Source organism: Eulemur rufifrons, chromosome 7, assembly GCF_041146395.1.
Source record: "Eulemur rufifrons isolate Redbay chromosome 7, OSU_ERuf_1, whole genome shotgun sequence".
Lineage (NCBI taxonomy): Eukaryota > Metazoa > Chordata > Mammalia > Primates > Lemuridae > Eulemur > Eulemur rufifrons.
In genome coordinates, this window is record NC_090989.1 from 223462715 (window position 1) to 223478880 (window position 16166).

Genomic DNA, 16166 nt, shown 5'->3' on the forward strand with positions numbered 1-16166 from the left:
AGAGACGATGATCAAATGTAATGAGTGAATTTTGGATCCTGGATGGGGAAGAAAAAAAGTCTATCAATGACATCTTTAGATATGAACTGGACATTAGACGAAACTATGGAGTTATTATTTTCTTAGATAGGGTAATATTATAGTTATGTAGATGAATGTCCTTATTCTTAGGAGATGCAGGCTAAAGTAAGCAGGATTGAACTGTCATGTCTGACTTTCCTTCAAATGGTTTGCCAAAACTACATACAAGTGTTTACAAAATATATAGAGATCAGGTAAAGATGGCAGAATATTAACACTTTCAAAGATATGTAAATGTTATTACACTGATCTTTCAACTTTGCTTTTTGCTTGAAAATTTTCATAATACAAAGTTGAAAAAAAAATTATACCATATGCTATGTTATACCATATACACGGTATGTCCCCCCAGCGTTGCCCTTAAACATACTTTATTACAATTCTTGCTTTATGTGTCCACCTGCACGGCTGGAGCGAACACTCCGTGCAGGACAGACTGGCCCCAGCGCCTCGTGGCCTACCATCGCACAGCTGATTCTCAGCCAGTGTTTGCTGAATGAATGAATGAGTGAGTGAATGCTACAGACTGCCACTGTCCTCTAAGGAATTCTTAGACTATGAAGGCAAAACAGATCTTGTTTGTGCCTTTACAAATGAGTTTTTAAGCTGAATTTTTTTTTTCCAAATTAATACTGCTTTACCAGTGTTCTGAATCTAGCCAATTCTCTTAGGGAATAATTGTCTAACCTGGTTCATAAGGCAAATTCACTCAGATTAGAGCATCATTGTCTGCAGGAGGACTTGAGGCAAGGCAGGGAGGATAACATACGTACATCTTCACATCCTCCCAAAAGCTCTGAGGATCCAAGAAGTAGAGGTCCCTAGGTTATGTGATTTTGTCAAATTCTTAAAAGCAAGTGGTAATTTTCTTCTGGGCTTAAAAACAAAACGCGATTGAGGCAAGTTGAAAGCAAACCCGGAACTTACAATAGCCGCGATCTTCCCACTTTTTCTCAGCTGCTGAACTGCAAATGAATGGGGCACGTCCTCCATGGGGGTGCCATTCACCATGACCACTCTGTCATTTTCTCTGTAAACAAGAAATGAAAATGGGTTCTGAAAAAACTCCTCTCTGTTCATTATAAATCAATTTATTTAGGAACAAATAGAAGCAGCAAATTGACCTAAATGCTGACTGAAGGGCTCCGTGTCTGATGACTCCCAAGGCTCAGTCTACTTGGTCTGAGCTCTCCTGAGGAAAGTCACTGGGAGCCACACAGCTCCATTTTGAGAGTGGCTAATAGAGAGTGTCCACCTGCGGAGAAAGAGGCCTGCCCTCCCCAAGCCACAGGGTCACTCCAGGAGGCACTCGATGGGGACACGGTCTAGACAGCAAAAGGAATTTCTGTTATCAGTGCCCCATTGCCCAGGCTGCATAGTGGGCTTCAGAAAGTCCACAAACACTCCCCCAAAGTAGGTATGTATCTATCTGTGCTTTCTTGGAGGAAAAGAGGTCAAGAGCTTGCCTCAGATTCTTAAAGAAATTTTGAGGTCACAGAATCCTAACTATTACTTCAGCTCAGCCCAAAAATTACTTACAAATTTAACACTGCTCCATATGAAAGACTACTAACTTTGACAGGACCATAGAGGCCTTAAATGGCAGCAGAACCCAAACTTGTGAGCCATCTGGCCAGTGCAGCCAGACAGCTCACTTTTGATTCTGCCCTCAGGAGTTATCCTGTGGGAACAGACATTATCCCCTCAGGCCAGAAGGCTGGCAGTTGGAAAAACTTGTGTTTTTCTGTAGTAAATTTCCCCTAATTTCCACATCCTTCTTATGAATAAGATGAGCATTAAGCCAAAGTCTCCTCCTTAAATTCTTAAAGAATGTAATGTAAAATAAACACAAATAGTGTTAGGTAGGCATCAATCAGCGAAAGGCCTGCCAATTTTAAACTCCTTGTTCACAAATGATTCCTAAACCTAGGAGTGACATGTGTAACTATCTTCCTGTGGAAACAACTGCCCTCCCCTCCTCCCTCCAGAGTTGATGTGTTCCCAAAGGTTTGGGGGATTGATTGTTCAAATATGGTGTGTTATGGCCTCAATTTCCACCTGAAGGCTTTTCAAATGCTATAGAAAAGGGTCTTTTTTAACTTTAAAAAGTGCCCACCAACCAAAACGCCCTCTCTGGGGCCGATCAGCGGAGCAGGTGAGGCGGGGGGACAAGGGAGGACACTCACTGGAGCAGCCCGTCGGCAGGCCCGCCCGGGAGCACATCCGAAATGACAATCGACGTTTCTCCATTTTCAAAGTGGGGGTTATCTCTGCCTCCAGACACCGCAATTCCAAATCCTCTTTTGGAATCCTGTTCATTGGAGTTAGGAGAAAAAAAAAAAATCCTTCCATAAGTAGCTTTCAGGGTTTATTACAAGCACTCAATAAAATAAAGGTCAAATCAATAACCCGAGACTGTTCAGGAACAGATGGGCTTACAGAAACAAACGAGAAACAACATAAAGCGTGGTCACAGTCAACTGACAGGTTTATAAAGGGAAATTCCTTATCTAAAACAGACAGCCAGTGAGAGCTGGAAAAGACTGATAGTGCAGACTGGAGTTATCACTAGAAGCTGTCAGGGATGGGAAATACTGTCTTCTGTCCAAACAGCAATGTGCTGTTTGAAGCACCAACTGTTACCTCTTTGTATCATGCTGGCCAGAGCTGGAAAAACTTCAGTAAAAACTGAATATGTGCTAAAATTGTATTTTTAAAGTATACCTTTAATTTTAAGTTAGATGAGCTAGTGGTTTCATTTTAATATAGGGCAAAAAAGAAATAAATGGATTTTAAAGATAAAATCTGACCATAAAATTAGTGTTGAGATCTTATGAGACAGCAAACCCTTAAGCCCTTTTCTACATGCATAGAAGATTGGAAATACAGATTTATTACACCCATGATTGGTCTAGCAATGCATAACAGTGACTCTAGATAATACAGAATCCTAATTCATTTCAGTGTTTAAAAAAGCTAAGCCCATCTCATCCAGATGATATGGGTGTATGTGACTAGATAATCCTAAATCATGGTTTGATTATGTAAAAATCTACTCAGAGAATAAAAGAAAGTCTTCCCCTCAAAGAAAAAGTTCCCATGTGGGGCCCAATATGCTGACTAATTATAAATAATTACAAACTCAAAATAGGTTAGTTTGTTGTCTATTAGTCACATGGCTTTGAATTTGGCAGCACCATCACCTGGCACCTGGTTTTAGACAGGTGGTTCTATACCAAGCCTAAAAAGTTTCTCATCTCTGCAAATTTGGGGTCCACAACTCATGGAGTATATGAAGCACTGGGGGAAAGGGCACGGGGTTAGAGTCAGAAAAAGGACAAGAGTTGAAAATAAGACCCAAACAGGCAAAACCCCTCAAGTGAAAAAAAATCCATGATCACTGATCCGGAAGTTTGAGCACATGAGCTCTGACCCAGTGACATTTTTTTCTACTTGGATTAATTCAACAAACGTTTAATTCAGGAGCCAAATGCTCACTGAAGACAAGGCTCAAAGCTCACGATTCTGAGAGTCAAAGGAAAAGTCTCCCTTTGAGGAACTTACAATCCCCTCTCTAGGAAATGATGGCAACTAGAGGGATGCAAAGGAGGAAGATCTCTACATGGCCTCGGAAAATCACCGCAATGCTGACATGCAGGCAGCTTGATGGAGTAAGAATTCAGGATGGTGAACACAGTTCTAGTCCAGCTCAGCCTTACAGATGACTACAGACCCTCTGTTGCTACTCTTGTTTGGAGTGGGGCTAACGCCTATCATGACTACCCTGAATTTTGCTGTCAGAATAAAAAGGAATAGAGCTAATATGTATTTATTAAGCATCGATCGTGTGTCAGACTCCATGCACTGGAAGCTGTATTACCTCATTTAATCAAGAAAGGTAATGCCTGTGAAATGACTTTAAAAAAAGGAGTGAAATCTATTTACATGTGGTATCACTTTTACTTTCAATCCCCTTGTGGGGGGTGGGGTGGAATTCTATTAACTCAACCCGTTTTAATAGAACCAGGAGTGGGACAAGGACTAGAATCCATGTCTCCTGATTCCCAAGGCAATCTTTTCAAATTTAGTTTGGATTTAAAACTCACTGAAGGAGTTATAAGGTATGTATGTATAATTCAAATTATAGAAGTTGTAAAAGCTACCTCCACATCCCTTAACAGTATAGGTTATTTTTACTCTTCCCTCTTCTTTTCTCTCTTTCATAACCTGTTCTGTCTGGAGATACGTGAACCCAATAAATAACCTCTAAAATGTGCTATGTTTCACAAGCCTTCACCAAAAAATACAATAGTAAGCAAATCTTTGTTAATACAGTAATTATTGCCAGCGAGTACCTACAATGCACTATATCTACCTCAAGGGAGAAAACACCAAAAACTGTGTGTTGGCAAAAATAAATAAGATCTGTGATCTGGAAAATCAAGTATACGACTGTGGAACATGTGAAATGTGCAGAACTCGCCTTTTGAAGCGTCACAGTGTACTGTTCCCATATCAGCTCTTCCATGCCTGGGGCCTGTTTGAAAATAAACAAAACCCACCTCATTAAAATCACAAACATTTCAATGCTAGAAATAAAATTATAATTCAAAATGCCTCAATATAAAGTCCAGTTCACATTTTCTACAGACCAGGAAGAGTTAATATTTGTTCATTATGCTACCTATTTTCAAACACACTCTCCTTCAATGAAATGGCTAGAAATAAAACTAGAACATTAGTGAAATATACAGTGAGACAGACCCTAAAAAGAATAAAATATTAAATGCTTAGCCCTTTTATTATCACCACTCCAAAGCACTGTCATCGTAAAACCACTTTAAAAAATCTAGTTTCAAACAGATTATTTTCGTTTTTTTTTTTTTTTTTTTTTTAAACCACTACCCTCCCTCCCTCCTGTCAAAGGTGACCTTGTAGGCAAGTTCTCTGTGGTTATGTCGAAAATATCCTTGGCTTTATCATAGGGTGTGCCCAGTTGGGTAATCTGTGGGATCTTTTGGCTTTTTCTTAATCAGTATATCACTGGGTGTGAAAGATGAAAATGCCTTCATAACTAGACCACAGGGGCTTCCATTTCTGACAATATTCCAAAACAGTCTAGAAAAACCCAACAGTGGTGGTGTCATTTTAAAAATAATAATCCGTTACGTGCAGGCTGCCTTTGAGAAGACTAGAGATGGCAAGAAAGCTCAAAACCACAGACGAGCCCGTCCTGAAGCAGGCATTTAAACAGCAGGCTGAGCATCCAAACGGGGTGGGAGATCGATCCAAGTGGATATATTAGGGGGGAAAATACCACCACAGATGGAGACGGCAGGGACACTTGCTGTAGGTAGAGTGGCAATAACTAAAAATATCTCCTTGGAGAATTTCTATCAACAGACCTGTACACACACAGGTTTCGGACTGAAATTCATATTACGGATGTGACCCCACTCCCCTACAACACTCACAGGCAAAGTGATTCTGCACCGCAGTGCCAGCCAGCTGCAAATCCTCTCCAAGGAACACACTAAACACAGCCTTCAAAGAATCCCCAGACACTATCTAAGAAACATGAGTTCACAATTTAAACATACATGAGTCGCCATGAGTGAGAGTCAAAGGAAACATAAACGGAAGAATCAAAGACTGTAAATATTGGAAGTATCAGTGACAGACAAAAAAGAATATATATAATATGTATCAAAATTGAGAGGGATAATTGAGAGTCTAATGAAATAACAAGAGACCATCAAAAATGACCAACAGAATCCGAAAAAGCAGCAAATAAAATTTCTAGAAATGAAAAAAATACAATTGAAGTTACATAAACAGTGGATTCCACCACATACTACACACAGTTGAAAACAATGAACTGAAAGACAAATGTGAAGAAATTGCCTACAATGTGGCCTAAAGCATTAAAAAGTGGGAAATGTGAAAGAGAGGTTAGGAGTAAGAGTTCCTGAAGCAGGTAAGAGTGTAGGAGAGATGCAATAATGCCCAGAGAGTAATGGCTCTTCCAGAATTGAAGATTTCTCAGCTTCAGAAAACCTAATACATTACAGCAGGGTGAATCAAAAGAAAAAAGAGAAAGAAACAAAAGGTGGGAGAGGGAAGAAAGAAGAGGAAGGAAGGGAGGGAGGGAGGGAGGGAGGGAGGGGAACCACATTTAAAACAGTATCTTTACCACACTTAAAACAGTTATCTTTAAAACATTATCTGTGGATTGAGAGGACAGAAAAGATTTAAAAGAAAAAACAAAAAACAAGGATAGATTATTACCATAGACCAGCAATAAAAGAATTTTCAAAGGATAAATTTAAGAATGAAAACAATCCCAGAAAGAAGTCCTAAAAATATAAGAAGGAATGTTAATAAACCTAAATGCATATAGACTATATGCAACCACAATAATGATGTATAATTTGTGAGAGTTAAAAAAAAAAAAAAGAACCAAAGCATTGGGCAAAATAGTATATAAATCAAGAGAATCTAGTCATGATGAACCTTCTAAATATTTTATTCAGGAGCAGGATAAAGGTACTGATTAATTTTGAACTTCATTAAGTTAAATTTCCATGTTCGATTTTCTAGGGTAAGTACTATGGGAATAATTTGGAGGATTTCCAAAAGAGCAGAGGGGAAAAATAAAATGAAATAACAATATTCAATCCAAAAGAAGGTAAAGGGGAAATGTAGAAATAGCAGGGCAAATATAAAACATAAACTATGACTGTAGAAAAGAATATAGAAGAATACAGACAAGTAATCACAGTAAGTATTAAAAAACCGGATTGTCAGACTAGGTTAGAAACAAGAAGATCCAGCTATATGTCTTTTAATAGAGAATACCTAAAATATAAGAATACAAAGTAATCTAAGTATATAAATAAAAAGCCTTGCCAAATTTATATACAAATTAAAATAATTTAAGAAAAACTATCCAGTTGCTCTACATTAAAAAAAAATTTTAATCAAATTTGCCATTCCTGCACTGATACTAATAGCAGAGACAGACAAAACTTGAAAAAAATCCAGGTAATAATGTTTTCCCTAGTTAAACTCTTAGGCTTGGGGGAAAGAAGCTCGGTACAAAAGGCGATTATCAACCAATAATACATTGGAGCAAATAATGTATTCCCTTTGGTTGGAAAGGGTCAAGCAGAGGCTGTTTTGTCTGTACAGAGGAAAGTAAACTAGCCTCCTTACTCTTGAGTAGCTATAACTGATTACTCATATGGAGAGGAATTTGTCATTCTTTAGTTCCCCTCCATGTACGCATTTATCATCTATGTCTAAAATAGCATTTTCCAACACGTGCCGGTATAACACATTTTCCAAGATTTTAATAAAGTTTTATATATTTTTTAGAAGTTTTCTTAAAGGGAACTAGAAAGCAGAAACCCAATTGAACTCCAGTAGTAAATCGGAACTGGTCGTCCTTTCCTTTCCCATAGAACCTTCAGGTTTAGATGTGGCCTCAGTAAAACCAAGCCATTACCACCTGAAAATGACCCTGTGAGCATGCGCGCTTTTCCCAGCTCATCTTCTCAGCACCTTCCTCCCATACCTTAAAGCTGAGGAATTTCAATAAAGTGAAGTAATCTGGAAGTTACGGTAAAATAAATACAGTTCCCAGCTCTTCTTTAGATATAGTTATAACCCCACACATTAAGAAAAAAATCATATGGCACCCTCTCCCCAAAAATTATTCTAAAATCATCAGGAAAAAACTAACCAGTACTGGGACAATCATCTCTAGGACTGGGCAATGGTATGTATGGAATATGCAGACAGATAGTGAAATTTAGGTTAAATGAAGGCACATCAATACAATGAAATGTGGAGGTACTGAAAATAATTATTTAATGTCCACTAACTTTAAAAAAATTTTTTTTTTTACCATGATACCCATGTTTTTAAATAAAGAGAAAGAGAAAAATAGAGACAGATATAATTCATTTCATATTTTCAGGTCTGTTCACTGTTGGTGGAAGTGGTGGGAATTGGTACAAACCTTTCCCGGGGCAAATTACCAATATGTATCAAAATGTTAAATCTGCACACTCTTTCATGGATCAACTCTACTTCTAAAAATTTATTCTACAGATATTCACACAAGTGCACAAAGATAACCTAAATTTGTTTATAATCACTTATAATTTATTAAATAGGAAACTAATCAAATGTCTAACAATATGGGACTGGTTACATATATAGAGATCTATACTTAAATGTCTGTGATGTGAGGGGGGAATCAAGATACAAAACATCACTGTTTATTCCTATTTTCATAAATATATATTTATATAAGCAAATAGGAAAAAAGACTGGAAGGATAGATACCAAAAAATGTTAAATTTCCCAAGGAGCTATACGGTATGACAGAATATTTTATGAGTACATTTACTTTTAGAATACATTTTTATATTAAATATAAAAACTGCAAACTGTCTTTTAAAAATTTTGGATTTAAAGTGTTTTTTTAATCATTTAGCCAAATAAATGAGTTGCTACAAAATTTTATTTTTTAAAATGTTGCACAAGTAGAATGAAGCTGGCTTTTGAAATTCACAGTCCTTTCATAATGAGGCCCAACTTTACGTATTCCTGTGCTGTCTGTAAGGGAGATTTAAATTAAATTTGTCTGAGAGGATTAATCTACCACTACCACCACCAATGGGCTGAATCAAATTTGTAATCAATCAGACCCTGCTGTAAACTAGCCTGGTGCCTAAACCTTAGCAACTTGACATGAAACTGATCAGACTCTAAGAGGTTGTTCCTTACCTATGGTTAACAGGTTGACATAACCATTAACAACTTAAACATAATGTTAAAAGAATATATGCTCTGCTAAACTAAGTGATAAATATAGAATCTTAATTTTAAAGGTGGGAAAATTGGGTAAAAATAAATTTTAATAGCTCCTTTAAGCATTAAAAATACACCATAACTGTGTGTATTTAGCCCACAGAACCAGGCCTTTTTGCAAAAGTCTCACAGAAAACACTTCATTCATTCAATCACTCATTCATTCGAAAATATTTACTGAGCATCCACTATGTGCCAAGCATATGGTTTGTGGCACTTCGGTTACATTAGTGAATAAAATAACCCAAGCCGTTGTGGAATTCATCAGCTAACCACGGGTGGCCCCAAAATGCAAATCATTGTGTGTCTTCCCTGCCTCGTTTATATATTACCTTCCCAGAAACACAAAGCACCCCACATAATTATTCCTCAGAACATCAGCTCTGGGACTCTCCCTGGGGACAGGCTGCCAGCGTGCAGTGGTTTAGCCGGGAGCTGAGCTGTTCATACCATTCAAACTGGGCCAGTGGGCTCTGGCCCCACCCAGCCTGTGCTTGGCTGTGCCCAGATCAGATTTGCTATCGATATTCCACCTTTCTCTGCATGAATGGCAGCAGGTGGCTGCTTAGCATTTGGGGAGCTTTACATGCAGGGCCACAGAAAAAGCACACATGTATCAGAGTTAAAGGTTTATAAAATTCACGACCTAGTGATTCTTCTCCAAGGCCCTAGAGAAATGTGTGAGTATGTGTGCATGGATGCATGTATAGACTATTCACAGCGGCAATGTTCTCAATAGCCAAAACCTGGAAACAACCCAAATATCTAGCAAGAGCAGAATGGAGAAATAAATTGTGATATATTAGTAAAATATAGTATTGTACTGCAGCGAAAACCACAGTCACACATCACCATGACATGGATGCATCTCAAGCATAATGTTGAGTGAAAAATAATCCCAGAAGAATTTGTAGAGTGTGATATTTTCATATAGTCCAAAAAGCAAACAATGTTTCACAACAACAACGTGAATACATTTAACACTACTGACTGTACACTTACAAATGGTTAAGATGGTACATTTTATGTTATGCAATTTTTACAACAGTAAAAAAAAGCCAACAAAACTAATCTTTCGTTTAGGGATGTATTTGTGTGCATGTGGCTGTATGCATGTACAAGGCAAAACTATAAAGAAAGAGCAAAAGAATGAAAAACACAAAACTCAGCATGAAGTGACTTGGGAAGGAGCCAGAGTGAGGTCGGTGAGGGTCTACTATGGATATGTGTGATGGGCTCATGGAATATGTTTAATTATTATCCTTCATGATTTAGATACTTAATTCTTTTATGGGTACCAAACATTTCATAGGTTTAACAAATAGGGAGACGAGCGGGTGAACATCAAACTGAACACTGATTCCTGGTGAAGGACCCAATACTGACCAAAACAGAATGGTACAGGTATACCTAATACCAAATTTTTAACACAGTTCAAAGAGCAGAAGAGAGAAGAGGGTAATTTCCAGTGGAGGCAAGGCAAGGGGGAAGGTGATACCAGTAATGCGAGAGGTGCCAGGGAGGCAGAGAAAGGCACGGGCAGGGTGGAGGTGCAGGTTAGGTCTGGGGAGCAGAGGGTGCCGAGGACGCCGAGTCACCATTTCAACCCAACCGCCAACATCCCATCTGCCAGGAGGATCCTCAATGTGCTTTTCATCATTTTTCCTTGTCACTTTTACCTTTCACGTAAATAGTGTTAATGACAATCCCTTCCATATCTTAACAAGTCATTCCTGGACTCCATGGAAAGTTGAAAGTGGGCTAATCTTTCCACCATAAATAAAAAACTTTGTGTTAACAGTAAGGTATTTGTATGATTGAAGAAGAGAATGGGACTAAAGCAAATATTAATAGTTACTTGATTTTTTTTAAATCTTCTATTTTTTATAAAGCTTCTTTCCTTTGAAAAACCATGGCCAAATAAATAAAAATCCTTTATATTTTATATAAAGAACATGGAAACATATTAAAAACCAACCACAAAGCAGATATCAACATCTTCACTGCCCAAGGTAAACAGGCAACTTTTATGTTCTATGTCCACAAAGTGCTGCTTCCCGGTGATGGAGGTTATAGCTAAAACCAAAAATTAATCCAAAGCTGCCCATAAGTTACATGCTAAATAAAACTCCCAAGCCATAAAAGTAAACATACATGTTACAGTACTGCATAAGCTCAAACTATAAAAGGGAAAAAAAAGAACATCCAAACATTTTTTCCTATAGTTTTGAAGCTAGACAAAAGAATAAGAAAGCAAAAAGTTTTATCCCAAAACAAGAAATTCTCAAACACGAACATACATACAAGGCAGAATGTTAAATTCTACCCAGGAATCAAAACCCACTCTTGCAGGTTCCCAACACATGGAAAACAGCAGCGTTTGATCCACAAATCCAGGAAGAGGCTATCAGGTTCGCATAGGTCTGCTAAAAATAAGACAAGAATTTAAAAAACCCACCATTGACTACAATCTACCACCTCACAATTTGTTGCTGAAAGCTGCCAGAAAGCGCACAAATAAATCCGAGGATAAAGGAGTCACTGTGAGAGGGGTTGTGGCTCCCCCTCCCTCCCTGCAAAGAAATGATGGGAAAGAAAAAGGGGACAGCTGGCAGAGGGACTCACATGGCCTTTCCATCTCCCCAACTTTTTAACAGCCTGGATCCACACCCTGTGGAGGACCTGAGCAGTCTTCATGGCCTCCGGAGATCATGGGCCAGGCCACCGCCTACATCCCTGGCTGCTCACCCATTTCCATCACTCCACGTGGTTACGTAAGGCGGGTACAATAGTGGCCCACATTCCCAGAAAATCCTGTTGTCATCTTGCACAGTGACACATCCATACAGCAGGGACGCCAAACACTTTGAAAAGCACCACTTGTAAGGAGAAAAAGAAAGCAATCTGGATTTGCATGACCGTAACATTAGCTTTCTTTTCCTCCCTCTCTCCCTTCCCAGGAACAGAGAGCATTAGATATTTCTTTTGGGCATATAAAATGATTCAGTATCTAAGTAAAAATTATTAAGTAAGTGGGACATTTTAGAGCAATACTATGCAAAAGAATGTTCAGAAAAGTATTTATTTATACAGTATAGACGTATAGACCCTCCCACATATACACACACACAAAAGTAAAAGCCAGAGGGAAATGAATCGGTGATGTTTCAGGCCAATGGTTAATGTTACAGAGAAATGAAAAGGCATGGAGAGAAAATGTTTTACATCCTTGGAGATAACAAGCCAGGGGAAGATAAGACTTGGGCAGTTGGTGCAGCTCGGAGCCAACCCAGGGAACAGAGTGCACTCTCAGCAAAGTTCTCTCCACTTTCTAACCTTTCTGAAAACTTAGCAGATAAAAGAATAACAAAGAGCCCTGCCACCTGTTTCTTTGTCTTTACCACTGGGGAAGAGGGGTTGGAAAAGCAAATTTTAGGTTTCTGAACATCTAGTAAAGATTTTGTGGGATGCCTAGGGCTTGAGAGCTGGGGTTGGGATTTCAAAAGCCCGGTCTTGGGGAGCCCGGGTCATTCTTGCTACCGCAGAGCGTGTTACATACCACAAGGCTGGGCCAAGCAGTTTGCAAATGAAGAGTGTGTTATTTGCTTGAGACTGAGATGTACATAAATTTGGACCATGAGGGAGACCATATAGGAAACAACCTGGAGCAGAGGCAAGAAAGTAAGTTTTAAAGTCACAAGGTCTGGGTGTAATCCTTGTTCTGACACTTAGATGTGGGGCCTTGGATACGCTGTATCCTTCTTCGTAAAATGGAGATAAAACCATCTGCACCGCAGAGGGTCAATGCCAGCAAGAAAAGAGGCAATCTCTACAAGCGCTCGTGCTGGTGCTGAATAGGCACTTGAAAATGGTCACGTGCTTCGCCAGGATGCTATAGGAACAAGTTCTCAGCACAGTTCTTCAGTCAGTGTTACAACGGCTAAACAGAATTGGAAATGGATGAAATTTTATGTCTGAAATCTCACATGGAAGAGGGCAGGGGGTACAAAGAAGGACCCTTGGAAGCTGAGTGGGGGCCCAGGCCTTGACCAGGTCCATGCAGACATGTGCAGGCTCCGTACACACCAGGCAGGCTCAGCCCAGGGCTGGCTCACCGGCCCCAGGGGCAGAGAAACGTGAGCACCCAGGCAACTTGCAGGGTTCAGGCCAGCTCACTCCTTTGCTCTGATGGTCGTTAGGAAAACACTTGAGCATATCCTGATGAGGAAATAAATACTTCTTCCTCTTAAATTCACGCATACTGCCCAGAAGTCATAGGTGTCCTAGGACTTAACTCTGGATCCTTCTACAGTGATTTCCAGAAGTCAGTTTCTGGCAACACTAATTCTTTTTTTTAACTGTGCTAAAAAAAACCACTAAATTTACCATCTTAACCATTTCTAAGTACAGCAGACCCTTAAATAACACGGGTTTGGACTGCACAGGTGCACTTATGTACGGATTTTTTTGTTCAATAAAGTATGCCTGTCTCTCTTGCCTTCCATTCCACCTCTTCCGCCTCTACCACCCCTGTGACATCAAGACCAACCCCTCCTCTTCCTTATCCTCTTCAGCCTCCTCAACGTGAAGACAGCAAGGATGAAGACCTTTATGCTGATTCACTTCCACCTAATGAATAGGAAATATAGTTTCTCTTCCTTATTTTCTTAATAACATTTTCTTTTCTCTAGCTTACTGTATTGTAAGAAAGCAATATATAATACATATAACACACAAAATGTGTTAATCAACTATTTATGTTATTGGTAAGGCTTCTGGTCAATAGTAGCTACCAGAGTTAAGTTTTTGAGGAGTCAGAAATTATACTTGGATTTTCGCTGTGTGGGGGGTCAACACCCCTGACCCTCACATTGTTCAAGGGTCAACTATTAATGTACACAGTTCAGTAGCTGCTATGGCTTGAATGTATATGTTGCCCCAAAATTCATATGCTGGAATCTAAGACTCAATGTGATAGTGTTAGGAGGTGGGGCCTTTAGGAAGTGATTACATCAAGAGGGTGTCACCCTCAGGAATGGGATTAGTGTCCTTATAAAAGGGCTTGGGGGACACCCTTTTGTCCTTCTGCTTTCTATCATGCAAGGAGGTAGCATTTGTCCCTTCCACCTCGTCCTCCATAGGAAAATGCAGCAACAAGGCGCCATCTTGGAAGCAGAGAACAGCCCTCACCAGACACATCATCTGCTGGCACCTTGATCTGTGACTTCCCAGCATCCAGAACTGTGGGCTAACACATTCCTGTTCTTTATAAATTACCTAGTTTTAGGTATTTTGTTATAGGAGCAGGAACAGACTAAGACAGTAGTAGTATATTCACACTATTGTGAATCTTCAGAACTCTCATCTTGCAAAATTGAAACTCTATGCCCATCAAACAACAACTCCCTGTTTCCATCTCCTCCCAGTTCCTGACAACCACCATTATATTACTTTTTGATTCTATGAATTTGACATTAGATACATCATGTACATATTAATAGAATCACACAGTATTTGTCTTTGTGACCTGCTTACTTCACGCAGTGTAATGTCCTCAAGGTTCATCTATGTTGAAGCTATGTTCATCTATGTATCAGAATTTCCTTCCTTTTTAAGGCTGAATAATATTCCATCGTATGTATATAACACATTTTGTTTATCTGCTCTTCCATCAATAGACAGTGAGCTACTTATATGTCTTGGCTATTGTGAAAAATGTTGCCATGGACATGAGTATGCAAATACATCAGCACTAATTCTTTACTCATTCACCCAACAAATGTTTACCAAGGACAATGTGCTCTGAGGATCAAATGAAGAGCAAACATACAGCACTGTTCTCAGGCAGCTCCGCAGAGCCAGCACCTGATTAGGGCAGGTGGGCCAGGGAAGGTTTCCATGAGCAAGAGCCATGAGATGAGGTCTGAAAGAACAGAGAGGATTGGGGGGTGGGGGGAAGGGTTTGTTCAGGGCCCAAAGAACAGCACAGGGCAAAGCAAAGGGGCAGGGGACAATAAAGAATGGCCATGAGAACAACTGCAGCCTGTTCCGACCAGCACTAGTTCTACCAGTGGCACAGAAGGACATTTTGTGGTGGACAGCAGACTCCACAGGTTTTAAGGGTACGTCTTCTCAGATTCCTAACTTTCATACTCATATATTCAGGACACATTTACTGAACACATACCTGGCCCTGCGGACTGAAAGACAAATTACCCTAAGGCAGCCGCACAGTCCAGTGGGGAAGTGGGACGTGTCAACAAGTAATTACAACTCGGTGAAGTACAAAAGACGGAGACACAGGCTCATTGCTCAAGAAATATTCCCTGCAGACCTCCAACAGGTCTGACACTGCTGCAGATGCTGGGGTGTATGTGTCAAAGTTCTCTCCTTGCAGGGAGGATTCCAACAGAGGACACAGATAATAAACAAGTGAATATATATTATCATCTCAGGTAGCAGTAAGTGCCATGGGATGTGAAGTTGGAAAGAATTTATCAAAAGAAAATCTGGACAGCTTCCCAGATTGCAAAGGGAACAGTGAATGCAAAGGCCCCGAGGTGGGAAACAAGCTTAGTATGTTTATGAAAGAAGAAAGGCCATGCCGGGCGGGGCAGGGTGGGTGATGGCATCATAGCAAGTCCACACAATGTGAAGCTGATGGCACAGACAGGAGGTGTTAACTGGGATGGGAGGTGTGGGGTGCAGGGAGGTGGACAATACATTCTGTGTGAGCTCAAGGATAAAGGCCAACTGACTGGTCAGCTGGGCGGACATTCTGCGTACAGGGAACAGCATGTTCAGAGCCAAGAGGGATAACCTGCAAGACATTGTTGAGTACTCAGTGTGGCTGGGCAGCACACTGTTTAATAACACACACAGGATTCGACATTCTCAGCATGGACAGGCATGTGGAAATACCTTAGTCTACGGCTTGGAAGCCTTAAACCACATACTCACCCTGGAGATGGGAGACAAGATGGCTATGAGGACTGGAAAGGAAGGAAGTCATTAACATGAACATCCAGCCGGGGTTCACACTGCTCACAATATAATTTTTCACTGAATGCCCACAACCCCGTGAGTTAGCTGTGATTGGCCCCATTTTACAAACAGGGAAGCTGAGGCCAGAGAGTTTACATAGCTCACCGCTGTCAGAGATGACATCTGAAGCTGGTGCCTGACTCTGGATCCAATTCCTTTTC

General features: G+C 40.0%; 1 protein-coding gene across 8 annotated transcripts in view; it reads right to left on the reverse strand.

Moving 5' to 3' along the window:
- TJP2 (tight junction protein 2) overlaps positions 1 to 16166 on the reverse strand; it is an 87898-nt gene that overhangs the window by 31166 nt on the left and 40566 nt on the right. For 5 of the 8 annotated variants that reach the window (XM_069476432.1, XM_069476435.1, XM_069476436.1 and 2 more), the window contains exons 2-4: positions 4565 to 4618; positions 2268 to 2392; positions 1009 to 1111 (exon numbers count right to left, since the gene is read on the reverse strand). In XM_069476432.1, coding sequence (XP_069332533.1) covers positions 1009 to 1111; positions 2268 to 2392; positions 4565 to 4609 — 273 coding nt within the window. In that variant the 5' untranslated portion in view covers positions 4610 to 4618. Of the gene's footprint in view, positions 1 to 1008; positions 1112 to 2267; positions 2393 to 4564; positions 4619 to 11586; positions 11659 to 16166 lie in introns of those variants that run through there. The other 3 variants (XM_069476437.1, XM_069476434.1, XM_069476431.1) reach the window with 1 other exon arrangement.